Source organism: Brachionichthys hirsutus, chromosome 10, assembly GCF_040956055.1.
Source record: "Brachionichthys hirsutus isolate HB-005 chromosome 10, CSIRO-AGI_Bhir_v1, whole genome shotgun sequence".
In the NCBI taxonomy this organism is placed as follows: domain Eukaryota; kingdom Metazoa; phylum Chordata; class Actinopteri; order Lophiiformes; family Brachionichthyidae; genus Brachionichthys; species Brachionichthys hirsutus.
In genome coordinates this window covers 13,853,392-13,868,073 of record NC_090906.1, presented here as the reverse complement: position 1 = coordinate 13,868,073, position 14,682 = coordinate 13,853,392, and the positions used below count along the sequence as shown (strand labels likewise).

Here is a 14,682-nt window from a genome sequence, read left to right as displayed (position 1 = left end):
TGGAAACGTTACAACTTGCATCCCAGTTTGTCCCTGCTCTTCTTCCCATTAGGCCCAACACTCACCATTAAGGCTGACTTTATCATTACCCTGCTTAGATTAGAGGCTTCTCTCCCTGCATGGCCCATTATCCAACCGCAAACGTACAATATTAGGAAGGGAATCCTCGAACCCCAAAGGGCCTCTAATAACGAGCCGTCCACCTCAGGAGCGGCTAATGTTTAAATCACTACCCCCCCCCCCTCTGAGAAATGGTAGGGCAACCTGTCCTACTCTGCCTCTCAAGCCCAGGAAGGAACCAATATTTATTTGCGATTGGATAGAAGTGGTTCAGCCATTGATCATTAGGACCCAGTAGATCAACGGATCAGGATGACTTTGGATGTGTTGTATCCGCTTCTTGGATAAAAAGTTCTCTTCCAGGCTGATTCTTTTTCCATTTGAACCCAGGTTTCCGGACAAACATGCAGGTGAGATATGCGTCTGGAAGCAACACCTTTTGAGCAGACGATCCGATAACCGTTCAGCCGTGGAGCCGAGCTCTCCTGGAGTGAGAGCTCTGACTGAGTGACTCCATTTTAGCAAGTTTATCTCCGCCACTTGCTGCCGAAAAAATGCCTCTTGGGTCGTTTAACCACTGACAACAATTCAGATGAGGCTGCCGGCCCATGAAGGGCACAGAAAGATTTACCCAAAACTTTAGTGTGTGCCAGTAAGGATGAGGTTGCCAACCAAATCTGTTTGGAATCATCATTCATCATCCACTAATACACATAAATATATAAACGAGTATATAAGTTCATGCAAAAGGAACCCTTTGGTCTATTCCTTTATCTGTGTGGATCTTCAAGGAGGGCAAATGTTGTCATGTGGACACAAATCCAGGAAGTCTGCTTGTTTTGTTGGAAGCAACTTGTGAGGTTGCTACACCTCCATAGCAAATGAATCAATCTAGCGTGAACAAATTAGCATCAAAATTCAAGAAGGTCTTGATCCATAAAATTGATCACTCCTTGGGCTATGACCAGGAATAGATTGTTACTTCGGCAAGGCAGCCGAATAGACACAATAAATAAAGCATAAAGTAAAATATTACTATCATTTCAATCTGTTTCTACGATAACCTGGTTTGGGATGCCTTCTATCTTCTTCTATTGCTGACAAAGACCAACAAATACTTCTGATCGTATTTTCTCTTATTTGTACAATCATTTTTATGTGCCTCACGTTACTGCCGCTGTGCTTGGTTGATTAATTCCTGGTCCATTAGTATGCCAGACGGCGCCCTGTAGCTCTGCAGTGATTAATAGCCTGGTGGGATGCGGGGCCACTTCAAGGTCAAACTAAGAAAAGGGATTGGGGGCGGTGGTTTGGCCCTTTTGGCCTCATTAGTTAATGAGGGTGTGGACTGTCAACTTCCCTCATGGTAACTTGGAGAGAAAGTACATGAATGACACCAGACTGACACAAAAACTAGGACTGGAGACTTCACTAAATATGTTTTCAACTCAAATGCTAACTTTTAGCAAAAACAGAAAAATCTAAGTAATTCTCTAGTTTTATGAAGAAGAGGGGAAGATAAGAAAAAGTATATTTTTTGTTTTTACTGGTCGAAATCCTCAAATGAGCTCCAGGAAATGTTTCATCCAGAGGACCGAAGCCATTTCTGAGCTGCTGTTCACACAGCTTTCACTCTGGATTTACCTTTCATCCCTATTTCTACTCCATCGGTCTATGGTTTGACGCAAATTCAGCAAAACTCTCTTCCATTATCTGCTTTGCTGTGGAGCTACCGGTATTCAGGTCTTCCCAATAAGCATCAATGCCTAAGACTTTCACACATCTGTCCAGTTTCTGTGGCTTGAACCGTTTAAACTTCGGGCAGCGCTTCAGCTCCAACAGCTTCATTGTCCAGATTGGGAGACTCATTCTATTCGGATTGTTTTGTAGAAGCTGACTGACTATTCCTGGTTTCCTTTTATAAACACATGACCTTACTGAAACTTGGGGCAAACTGCATTAAGCTTGCTCCTGTCTCTAAAGCAGGGGTCAGCAACCCCAAGACACAAGTGTCAGGCCTGGCACGCGAGGGTAGTTATGTTGACACGCGCAAAATATATTGTATTTTATTGTATTTGTAAGGCAGTAACCAAACACACACCGCTAGGTGGTGCTGTTTCACTGCATATCGTTCTGCCGAGCCAAGTAATTTGAGTTGTTTGTCCTTCGTAGGACACCGTAGGCTGCTGCGGGGGGGTGTTTAGCTCAGTTATCTCATAGTGAGACAAGAACTGCGGTAAGTTTGGTGTGTCCCCTACACAACACTGATTTATAGATGTGCACTATTGCGTATAGCGGTCAACTAAGCACTTGTTAGTTCAGTGAACATGTTTAAATATTGCCAAAAAAAACCTGTAAAAACAGATCATTTGCAAATGATTATATTAAAGCAGTGAGTGTTGGCACTCTGGGCTTGAGTGCTGCTCTAAAGCATCTCTAGACGCCATTAGTTGTACGTCATGCAGGGAAGGAACGGCTGAAAGTGGAAGTGACAAAAAGACATTTTGTTTCATGCCTTTTTATTTTTTGGAAGTGGAATTTCTTGTCAAGCTGGAAAGCAGAAACGAGGACGACATGCGTGCACATAAACTTTGTTTAGTCAGCCCGTAAAGATCAGGCTTCTTCCTTGTGCTTCATAGATTACTTTTTTTTTTTTTTTTTTTTAATTAATCAGTGAATGAAAGCAAATTATCACAATCTGCACTTCTTCCTTGGGTGAGAAACCAAGTTTCGCAAACACTTCACGTACGCTTAATTTAAGACGTCCTCTTTTTCCAATGTAAAGTTTACACTTACATTTCTGTTAATTATGATGTAGCGGGGGATTTGGCCTTCTTCCAGCGAGGAAGTTAATTGGTGGGAGCTGAAGCATATTTAGGTCAGACCTGGTTCAAATTACTTGGAAGCACTTTTCATGACCGCTATAGCTGCAGAGTGCAATTGGAAGGATTGTAAAAGATGGGACACTAAATTAAAACCTTGTAGGAATAATATTTTTCAGTGTCAGTCTGTATATCACGGTCTGAATCGTCCTAATAGAGTACCTGTCAATGGAATATAAAGGTGTTGCACCTCCGGCTCCTCCACACCGTTCATTAATACTGCGTTGATTTGCCCGTCTTCAACACTGTTTCAGTGCAAGAAGTCAGATTTCAGTGGAATCTTGTCTGGAAACTAATTTTGGAGAGCCTAAAGCCTCCCAACGTTCTTGGCTGAGATCCGTGGAAGTTCCTCCAGGCTTATTCTTCAGCCGGCGTTCCTGAGGGCCGCTATCGGAGCGTTAGGCCTTCGCCTTGTGTTTCGTAACATTCAGTCATTAAGTTTATTCACAGCCAAGTTTCATGCTGTGCTGTTTATCTTCCCTTCTGTTGCCCTTTTCGGCCTTTTGTGCTGCATTCCGTTCAGGTTTGGAAATTGGATGCTTTCAGGAAAAGGAGGCTCAAAACTCGTCGAGAGTCTGTTTAATATCCAAACATTGATAATGACAGAGACGGAGCAGCTACTGGAAATGTATCAGGGAGTTCTTCATTTGGATATGACGAGGTGAAACTATGTGTTTCTGATGAGCAGAGGGGGAGACAAGGCTGTGCAAAGTGTGTGTGTGCGTGTGTGTGTGTGTGTGTGTGTCAGACGCTGCGAGAAAGTAGAAAACAATAACCTTTAGTTTGTTGATTTCGGCAGCATAGTCGCGTTCTTCCCCCTCCGGTTCTCACATACTTGATGACAACCGAAGTGATGGCGCATTGGTTGGGGGGGGGGGGGGGGGGCAATGGCAACGACTGTAATCCTGACAAAGCTGTGTCAATTTTTGAGTGAAAGGTGTGAAGAGAAGGGGCTTAGGAGCCGATTGATTAAGGCCCCACTCCCACACTCGGTACATGGAAACAGCTACTTTGTGCTTCGTGCCGTCTCTCAAAGTGCAGCGGGGTAATAATAAGTGGTGCAGGCAGTTTGGGACGTGCTTTTGAAAGGCTAATTGATCTGGTGCTGAAAAACACAAATTAGAGTCATATTGATAAAGTTAGCTCTGTTCTAGGAGGCTGGATATGAGAGCTGTTACACATGCTAGCGGGTTAGCATATATAACAGCTGTCACCTCCAGCCAGATGAAGGCAGACTCGCCGTAATGTAGCGGGATGCTACACAACATGCTGCTAGCGAGTTAGCATATATAACAGCTGTCACCTCCAGCCAGATGAAGGCAGACTCGCCGTAATGTAGCGGGATGCTACACAACATGCTGCTAGCGAGTTAGCATATATAACAGCTGTCACCTCCAGCCAGATGAAGGCAGACTCACTGTCATGTAGCAGGATGCTACACAACATGCTGCTAGCGAGTTAGCATATATAACAGCTGTCACCTCCAGCCAGATGAAGGCAGACTCACTGTCATGTAGCAGGATGCTACACAACATGCTGCTAGCGAGTTAGCATATATAACAGCTGTCACCTCCAGCCAGATGAAGGCAGACTCACTGTCATGTAGCAGGATGCTACACAACATGCTGCTAGCGAGTTAGCATATATAACAGCTGTCACCTCCAGCCAGATGAAGGCAGACTCACTGTCATGTAGCAGGATGCTACACAACATGCTGCTAGCGAGTTAGCATATATAACAGCTGTCACCTCCAGCCAGATGAAGGCAGACTCACTGTCATGTAGCAGGATGCTACACAACATGCTGCTAGCGAGTTAGCATATATAACAGCTGTCACCTCCAGCCAGATGAAGGCAGACTCACTGTCATGTAGCAGGATGCTACACAACATGCTGCTCAGTACTGAGGCGGCTTCCAACACACAGCTCCTTAGATTATTGGTTGTATGGACTGTTGATGTACGTGACGCTACATCCATCCATCCACCCACCTATCCTGCGCTGCAGATTGGGCTCTTTATACACGAAGGCCCGGCAGAAAGGCGGGGCTTAAGCTCTGTGATGTCTGCAACAGCGTGCTCGCAAATCTGTAATGATAGACGCCGTCACTATCGGCTGCTGTAGCTGAGGAGGTTTGTTTGTGTACTCTAAGGACTGCCTGTCATCTCAATGACATAATCAGGTGCGTTAATAATCGATTGTGTGTTGCTGATCGACGGCGTCTTCATCCTCCTCTGTTCAGGGATGGTTTCTCCAGTTTGACAAAAATGTCTTCTTTGACTCCTCTCTGAAACCACCTGTCCTCCCCAGCTGACACCTGGACATTACTGTCCTCAAAGGCGTGTCCTGTTTCTTTCATGTGCACGTGCACCTGTTTTATGCTACCAGCCAACACCAACATAACAGCTCACCTGAGGGAGGGTGGGGGGCAACGGCCCTTCACCTTATGGATGAAGAGTCTGATTGCCTTGGTGGTTTCGGTCCCTTCTTTGTGTCTTTATTTTCTGCTCCAACAGGAGTACAAGTATCTGAACTCTCTACCAGTCTCTCAGAACTGAAGAAGACTCTTGGATGAAGGTGAAACGTCTTCGACCAAACTTGAACAAGTTCATTCTTTGTTTTGACTCTTCATGGATTTGTGTTGCTATCAATTTACAGTTTCCTGAAACGGTTGCCGGTATGGAGTTTTCTCCACCTGTGAGTCGACACAGACAACACAGGTTCCGTTTCATCTCCGTACTCGTCGTGGTCTATCCGGGTCTGTCCTTGGATACAAACCTTGTAGTTGTGAACTGAGGTAACGACTTGCTCAGAGCACTGTGACGTGTTTCTCTGGATGCGTGTGTAGGGCGTCGGTACCGTGACGGGAGAGGCGTGTTTGCAGCGCTGGAAAGGATGCGCTGCAAGTTTTCAGAAATGCCTGGCAGGAATCCATTTTACATTTGTGGGGAAGCTTATTCATGTCTTCAGGGGTTGGAGTCGGGTAAGAGAGAAGTCAAGGTTTGCGAGGTCCATTGAGATGGGGACTGTACGTGATACCTGCACAGTACAAGAGGGGCTCTGTGTGTTCAGGTGAGGTCCTGAGAATCACATTGAGCCGCTTTGTGACAGAACCGCTGAATCTGAGGTCGACAGCTTCACCAGGATGTCGAGAGCAACTCCAGGGAACGGCCTCAAGAGCTTATGATCGGAAAGCATTTCGTGCAAAACCTCAACATCCAAAGAGTCAGCTCTCCGTCATTCGGTGCTACATAAGGTGATTACTTCCATTTTCTAATCCCACTGGTCTACAGGAATAGTTCCGACTTCATCTGGTCTCAGAGCCGAATTTATCTCGCTGCTTAAATTGGCTTTAAAACATAACAACAACAAAAATGGCAACAACCTCATACCCGCCGAAATTAAACCCCCCGTTATCAGAGGGCGAGCCCTATAAACAAACTCAAACCGTGTTATTTATTCATGCACACAAGTGTGCCTGCATTTGCATTTGCATTTTCGAGCTCGCAGATTTTACGGCGACAAGTAAATACGACTGTTTATTTAAAGGGCTGCAAACATCATCGCTCCAGCATGTCACCGAGAAACATCTCTGACATCACTGGCTGCTGGTTCAGGAGTCAGTGTCATTGATTATGCAACGACTTGCTTTGCATCGGAGGAAGCATTGTTTCACGACTTGAGTTGAGACCATGGGTTCCAAGAGAGGGTGATTGATGTCGACTCAGATTTCAGAACTTCTTGACCTTTTTTATGGCTGAAGAGATTTACAAGAATGACCTCTGAATGATTTAACTTCAATGCCATGCCTGGCAGAGAAGGACGAAGCTCGGCTCTGAGATGGTGCGTCTGTTCGGCTTCCTTCTGCACCGTGCATCCTCACACGTTGCCCCGGCGCAGCCTTACATGCCGCTGCCTGCCCCTGCACAGTGTGCACTCGCCCCGACAAGACTTGCATGTTAAGCACCAGGAGCCGACCGTTAAGACCTCCTCGTAATGGAGCTCGTCACCACCGGCTGCCAGGCTCCAATTAGGCATGCAAACCTCCTGATCCGAGACGGAACAGAAGCTCCCCATCGAGTCCTCCTTGTTGGTGTTTTTTTATTCTTTCTCAGCGATGACATCCACGTGATTTGTACCAAAGTAAATATTTGGTTCATTAAATCACTGCAAACTTTCAAAAAGCCTTTTTTACAGTAATTGGCTGTAAATTCCATGATTCTGTCTGTGAATGAATACAAACGATGCTAATGCTGATGCTAATGCTGATGCTAATGCTGCGTCTGAGCTGAGCGTGAGTAGCATGGATTTTATTGTCCAGCGGGCGTAATAAAAACGTAATCCTGCTGACATCGTTATAAATAAATTAACTTGTCGCTGATCTCTCCTTTTGATTAACATGTTAATGAGGATTTTATCATTAAAGAGATACTATAGATTAAAAATATATATATATATTTGTAGCAGCATGAAGATCACAAATCCAATGCAGAAAAAAACAACTGCCGTACTTGTAAAAAAAAATGTTTTCACTGATGCCAATGATCAGTTTGGGTTTTGGTCGAGAGATGTCACATCTTATCTTATCTTTTATTTTGACATCTAAAACCAGACAGACGAGGTGCGACTGCAGGCCTCCGTGATCTCATTTCCTTTTTTCATCGGAGCGTGACAACGGAGGAGACAAAAAGAGCCATGAGACGAGGGTGTAGCTTTACAGAGCGAGGGAGTTGTCCCTTCTGTGGGTGAGCGAGTAAAGATGGACTCTTGGAACTAAAAGGACAGACGTACTATCCGTCGGAGAGGACTGCAAATGATGGACAGGCTCGGCGCGAGACGTGAGATTGGTGTCACGAGTAGAAGCGCCAGGACACAGATTGCCTCGTCCTTTATCCGAGCGCTCGTCTTTCTGTCCATCCTGTTAATCCACACCTTCTTCCTCCAGATCTTTTACCTCTAGGCTTCTTAGTTGACTTTTTTTTATCCATGTAATGTGGGTCAGGCCTTTTTCAACTTTCAACAGGAAAGCTGGCGAGATTTGTAACTTTCATGTTTAACTTTTATATTGCAGGAGGAGATAGATCAGGGGTGGGCAAACCTTTTGACTCGCGGGCCACAATGGGCTCTAAAATTTGACAGGGGGGCCGGGCCAGGAACAGATGGATGAAGTATTTGTGTGAGCTAATATAAATGACACATGAAAGCCATTGCATTAAAGGATTTGGCCTTTTACAGGTAGCATTACAGGGAAAAGGTCAAATGAATCAGGTTTAATTATAATACAATTTAATAATTTGGACGTTCGGCGGGCCCGATTAAATAGCCCAACGGGCCGTATATGGCCCCCGGGCCTTGGTTTGCCCATGCCTGAGATAGATCACTGTAATAGTTAGTATTATTTATCGGTTTGGATGAACCTGATGGCTCCATTCATCTATTTATGCCGATGACAGCCAGAAGGTTTTTACTCTTGTTAACGCATCACTCTATGAAAGGGTGAAGTCACACGTTTGTTGAACTCGCAGAAAAAAGTAGTCATTTTGAATACTTGTGCCTTCCTGTCAATCAGGGAACTCAAGCGGCACACAGCAGGTCTGTTTTACATCGTCTGCACCGTGGGATGTTCCACAAACCAGAAACAAGACTTTATGTTATATTCCATTTTATTTTGAGTTCACGGCACCTCATACAAATACATAATACATTTGCAGGAAGCAGGTTTTCTGTTTGAAATGCACCGTCTGTTCCCAGGTTCAAATATTGACCGAGGTATTGTTCTTCTTTTTGGGCTGCGTTGACTTCTTATTCTTTGCTGTGTCATTATTTCTTCTGCACCCTAGTTCTACTCTTGTCTTAGGACAAATGTTCTTTTAAAATCCCGACGAAGACCAACAGGTTTTGTGCCTCCACATACTCAGCAGAGACATGAATTTCTACTTTTTGCTTGGAGCAAGGAACTCGAAAGCCACTTCCGCCTGGAGACACTTCCCAAGTGGCAATTTATAAACTCACTCTGAGAAAAAGGCTCTGGGAATAACAGTCTTTCCCAGAGCGCCTGAACTCCTTTCTGTTGTCTTAAGTGTTGCAGATACGATCAGTTGAGTGTTGGCCGGTTGTCTTAGTCTTAGCATGGTATCTGGGATCGCACCGGAGCAGGGAAGGAAATGGATCTGCTGTTTTCTCTGTATCTACCTCCATCCTGTGTAAGCAAACAGACTGGGGCTAGTGGTTTTCCACATCTCTCCAACTTGCATGCTAGAACAAAGGTCAGGCCATTCAAGTGGCACAAGCACTTTAAATGCAAATCGGTGCTTCTTATAGACATTTTGATGTTGACAGCGTTGAACCGGGCTTTTATAGAAAGAAGGGATACTCTCCTAAAACATTCCCTTTAGCGCTGCTCCTTTGCAGTGGGACTAACTGCTGTCTTAAACGACAAAAGAAGTGCCGAGTGATGTTTATTCTATTTCTTTTTATCCAAAGAGACATGAAAATGATGTGATTTATTGAAGGCACCTCTGCCGACAGTCCATCGAGTCTGTTGAGGCGGTAACGACGCAGAGCCCCGTAGCACGCTGTGTGGTGAAGCTGCAGACGCGTGCGCTGGTGTCTTTCAGACATTCCACGGGGCACGGAGGAAATAGTTTCCCTCGTCTTGAGTTCTGCTAGCTTCACGCCAGGCTTAGATTTCACACGGTTCAGCGTGACTGTTTGGAAATGTTCCCCTTTTGTTTCATGAGGCTTGGGCGTCGCCATCTGGGCTAGTCTTCTCTCAGGAGCCGAGGTGGAAGTCGTGTCGTGCTGTTATCCGCTACCACAGAACCTCCAGATTCATCGTCTTCGAACAGTGTGATGGTTGTGTACTTTGTGTACACTTGAAAGAATTAAAAACTCCAGCCCATGCGGGGAACACAACTTTATCCCCGTTGGCACCGAGCATTTCCAATTTGTCCGACATGAGCACTGAGCATCAAAGCACACGGAGCGCTCCAAACACAAAGCCTCGTGTGCACATCCATGTGGCGCTAAATGCTCCGTATCCTCTCAGTGGAGATAGTTCGGCTTCACGGCTTCTCACATTATCCAGCGTGGAGGTGAAAGAAAAGGAGAGTAGCTGGAATCACAAAGGCGGCTCGACGCTCTGCTTCCTGAGTCACCGGCGTGTTTGGTGCATTACGAGCCCCCTGCGCTGCCATGGTCGCCAGCTACCTGTCTTTGAGTATGGAGTCCTTTCAAATAATTTCCATGAATCTCCTGGTGAGATCCGGAAAGAGTCTGACTCGCTCATTTGTGCGAAGTGGCGGCACGGCGAGGCTCACCGGGATCCCTCTGTGGAGCGCCGGATCACCATTCAGCGGCGTTCCCGCTTCAGCTTCCCGCTTCCACGTCACACATCGCTGCAGATAGGAGCTCTAAATGTCACATTTAAAAATCACTTCTCCCGTCTCACGAGTGAATTTAGCCTGATTAAGCTTTTGAGAGTCATTACGCATTTTCACACTTTTCATCGCCTGTGCGGGGATTTTAATTTGCTTGCTCCGAAGACAGACTGAACACCAGGTGCTTCTTGACGTTCTAAATCCCATCGATGTCGCTGTAGCTTCAGCCGATGCAGAGAAACGAGGAATATGGTTTGATTTTGGGGCATTATGTCTTCTTAATCATCCATCGGGAGAAGCAGGGATGAGAAAAGAGGCGCTAGAACAGGCTGAAATGCCTCAGCAGGATTATGGGAACAGTGTGGACACAAATTAGTTATGGTGACAGTCGTTTGATGAATAACACCCGTTGAATAGAGGGGTGCGTCCTTTTCTAAATCTCCAACAATGCATTGTGGGCGGCCATACTTGTAGGCTGTGTTTACACTCAGTGTTGCTGATCGATCATCCAGTGATAATGCCGACTACGTGCGCGATTATAAACGTGGGAGAGAAACAAAAGAGCTTTTATTGCCTTCTAAGGTTATTTCTTGGTGGGGAAGCAGCAGGACAGGGCGTACATAGGGCGCGCTGGCTCAAAAGGCGCGGGCATGATCGGTGCGCAAAATAAAGCAAACTGAGTTTGGTACTCACATGTTTTTAATCATCATTAATCAAACCCATCAAAGTCCTCATCCTCTGTTTCTGAATTGAACAGCTGCGCTAGATCTCCATCAAACATGCCGGGTTCCGGTTCTCCGCCGTCAGAGTCACTTTCCGTGCCGTGCGGCGCCTCGGAAATGAAGCCGGCTTTTGCGAAGGCTCGAACAACAATGCTAGCAGACAGTTAGCCCTAGCAGCTACACTCCATTCACAAACTGTGGCGCTCCGCTGCCTTCCACTCTGAGTGAAACTGTGTTCTCTGTCTGTCATCCAGCGCTCCCACGCAGCTCGCAGTTTAACGTTGCGCGGTTGGAGTTCTTTGGTTAATCCACCGGGGATGATGATGATAAGCTAGTTTGCTACTTAGCTAGTTAGTTTGCTTCACTTGGGTTTAGACCAGGCATGGGCAAACCCAGGCCCGGGGGCCATATGCGGCCCGTTGGTCTTTTTAATCCGGCCCGCCAAACTATATCGTTAAATAAAATTGTATTATAATTAAACCTGATTAATTTGACCTTTTCCCTGTAATGCTACCTGTAAAAGGCCAAATCCTTTAATGCTATAGCTTTCATGTGTCATTTATATTAGATCACACAAATACTCCATCCATCTGTTCTTGGTCCGGCCCATCTGTCAAATTTTAGAACCTATTGTGGCCCGCGAGTCAAAAGGTTTGCCCACCCCTGGTTTAGACAGTATCGGTGAGATCGGCGCGCACGGAGTGCTTGGACGTGGAGATGTATGGAAATTGCATCCTGGAGTTCCGATCATGGAGGGTATGCCTAGCAAGCGGTCGTTCTATTGAGCAGGCAAAACAATCTCATTTTGAGCCTTGCCTTTTTCTCATTGGCCCTGTAGCGCCGCCCGTCTCTCTGGAACGGCGGGCTAACGTGTGTTCTGTTCCCTTTGACCAGCCGCCATCCAGGTGCAAATCACGCCGCCGTTCGGAGAGATCAGCGTCGGAGACTCCAAATTCTTCCTCTGCGAAGGTAAGGGAGCTCACCTGAAGGTTATCCACTAGTTTTACACAAGAAATATATATATGTGTGTGTATACTACTGTACTTTCTTCTTGTCCCGTGAGGGGTCGCCACAGCAAATCAGCCTTCTCCACTTCACCCTGTCCTTTGCCTTGTCCTCCCCAACACCAGCCACTCTCATGTCCTCCCTCACTACGTCCATGTATCGTCTCCTGGGTCGTCCTCTAGTCCTGTCCTTTGCATTGTCCTCCCCAACACCAGCCACTGTCATGTCCTCCCTCACTACGTCCATGTCTCTTCTCCTGGGTCGTCCTCTAGTCCTGTTCCCTGGCAGTTCCATCCTCAGCATCCTTCTACCGATATAGTCCCTGTCTCTCCTCTGGACATGTCCAAACCATAAAAGTCTGTCCTCTCTGACCTTGTCTCCAAAATGTCCCTCTTATTGTCTCATTTCTAATCCTGTCCAACCTGGTCACTCCCAAGGAGAACCTCAGCATCTTCATCTCCTCCACGTCTAGCTCCGCCTCCTGTCTTCTCCTCAGAGCCACTGTCTCTAAGCCGTCCATCATGCTGTCCTCACCACTGTCTCTAAGCCATCCATCATGCTGTCCTCACCACTGTCTCTAAGCCATCCATCATGGCTGTCCTCACCACTGTCTCTAAGCCATCCATCATGCTGTCCTCACCACTGTCTCTAAGCCGTCCATCATGGCTGTCCTCACCACTGTCTCTAAGCCGTCCATCATGGCTGTCCTCACCACTGTCTCTAAGCCGTCCATCATGGCTGTCCTCACCACTGTCTCTAAGCCGTCCATCATGGCTGTCCTCACCACTGTCTCTAAGCCGTCCATCATGGCTGTCCTCACCACTGTCTCTAAGCCGTCCATCATGTCCTCACCACTGTCTTGTAGACCTGTCCCTTCGTCCTATCACAGAGCACACCTGATACTCTCCTCCCCCCGTTCCAGCCTGCCTGCACACGATTCTTCACCTCCTTTCCACATTCTCTCCATCACTCTGCTCTGTTGACCCGAGGTACCTGAAGTCTTCTCCCTTCTTTACATCTATTCCTTGTAGCTTCACTGTCCCCCCTGGGACCTTCTCATGTACACACATGTACTCTGTTTTACTCCTGCTCACCTTCATGCCTCTCTTTTCTAGAGCAGACCTCCACTTCTCTAGATTCTCCTCTACCTGCTTCCTGCTCTCTCTATGCGTGTGTTTGTGTGTGTGTTCGCCTTCTACATTTTATTTATAATTAATCTTCTAGTACTGGCAATTTGGACAGCCTGGCTCAACATTCACTTGAGGTCTAATATGTTTGAGAAAAACTGAGACCTATTAGCTTGATCTGATTTGTAAAAGTTAGCAATGTGGAAAAGGTCTTTGACTTTTTCTCCGTCATTAAAAGTCGCCTCTCATCAATCATCAATCATTCCTTCTCTTCTTGAGCCAATGGAATGATTTTTATTCCTCATATTATGGTTTAGCTCGCACACTTAGTTTTGTTATTAACAACTTATTGAGACAACTCATTAAAGAATCTTTCCTAAACTGGAACTAGAAGTGTGTGTCATGGGTTCTGATACATTACCCATGCTAAACTGGGCAGTGACACAAAATGACTCTCGAAGTGCAACAAATAATGAGCGTCTTGCTTCTTCGCCTCGCTCTTCGGCTCCTCTTTCCAGTGGTGGGAGATGCTAAAGAAATCGACTGGTACGACCCCAGTGGGGAAAAAATCCTCCCCAGCAGGCCGGACATTTTTGTGAGCCGCAGCGATGAGAGCACGTCGGTCCTCACCATTTATCACGCCACCGTGGACAGCGCCGGCATATACAAGTGTCTGGCGAAGAACGGGGACACGGAGGCCCAGGCCACCGTCCAAGTGACACTCTTCCGTAAGTCCAGTCTCCGTAAGCGGCGACGATAAGCGGCCCGCCGGTGCACGACGTGTGTTCATCTCCCTGCAGAAAAGATCACCTTCAAGAACGCTCCCAGCCCGCAGGAGTTCAGCGAAGGCGACGACGCTGACATCATCTGTGAGGTTTTCAGCTCGCCGCCTCCCGTCATCATTTGGAAGCATAAGGGCGCCAAGATTCAGGCCCACAAAGACGGTGAGTCGGTCCACAGGGAAGCCAGCAGCGCCGCTTCGCCTCACTGAGCAACTCATGCCAAGTCGTGTCTCCCGATCAATTTGTTACATCCTTCCTTGTTTCCTTTTTCCTTCGGCCAATCATCTACAAACAAAATCAAGCTTTTTCTCCCGGCACAGCTTTAGAAATACAAATTGTATACAGTTATCCCACGCTATAACGCCGTCCACCTTTCACGGTCTCGCAGAATGTAGCACAGCCACGTCAAATCAGGAGAGAATGGACCTTTCATCCGTAAAGATTAACAGTTAACACAACTTATTATTGAGCCACACAAAACAGAACAGGCTGAATCAATAGAACGGCTACGTGTCTTTAGAGATTTGGGGCTAATTTCGTGTTTTAACGCTGTTCGCTAACTTACCAAACATCTGTCCTCTCACACAAGCTACGTGACTGAAGGAAATGACGCGTCGGGTTGAGGGTTTTGACTGACAGCTCACGTGTCCAATAGCATTCAAGAAAGGGACCAGAAACGTTCCAAGCGATTATGAGGGAGCCAATTAGAGGGCACTTTTGGTTCTA

At 46.5% G+C, this 14,682-nt stretch overlaps 1 protein-coding gene across 1 annotated transcript in view; it reads left to right on the top strand.

Annotated features, from left to right (window-relative positions):
• Positions 1–11,791: 11,791 nt before the first annotated feature.
• Positions 11,792–14,682, top strand: part of ncam1a (neural cell adhesion molecule 1a) — a 62,464-nt gene continuing 59,573 nt past the window's right edge. Inside the window, exons 1-4 of the mRNA XM_068744835.1 lie at positions 11,792–11,798; positions 11,937–12,011; positions 13,693–13,902; positions 13,975–14,118. Of these exons, the coding sequence (XP_068600936.1) occupies positions 11,792–11,798; positions 11,937–12,011; positions 13,693–13,902; positions 13,975–14,118 (436 nt within the window). The remainder of the gene's footprint in view (positions 11,799–11,936; positions 12,012–13,692; positions 13,903–13,974; positions 14,119–14,682) is intronic.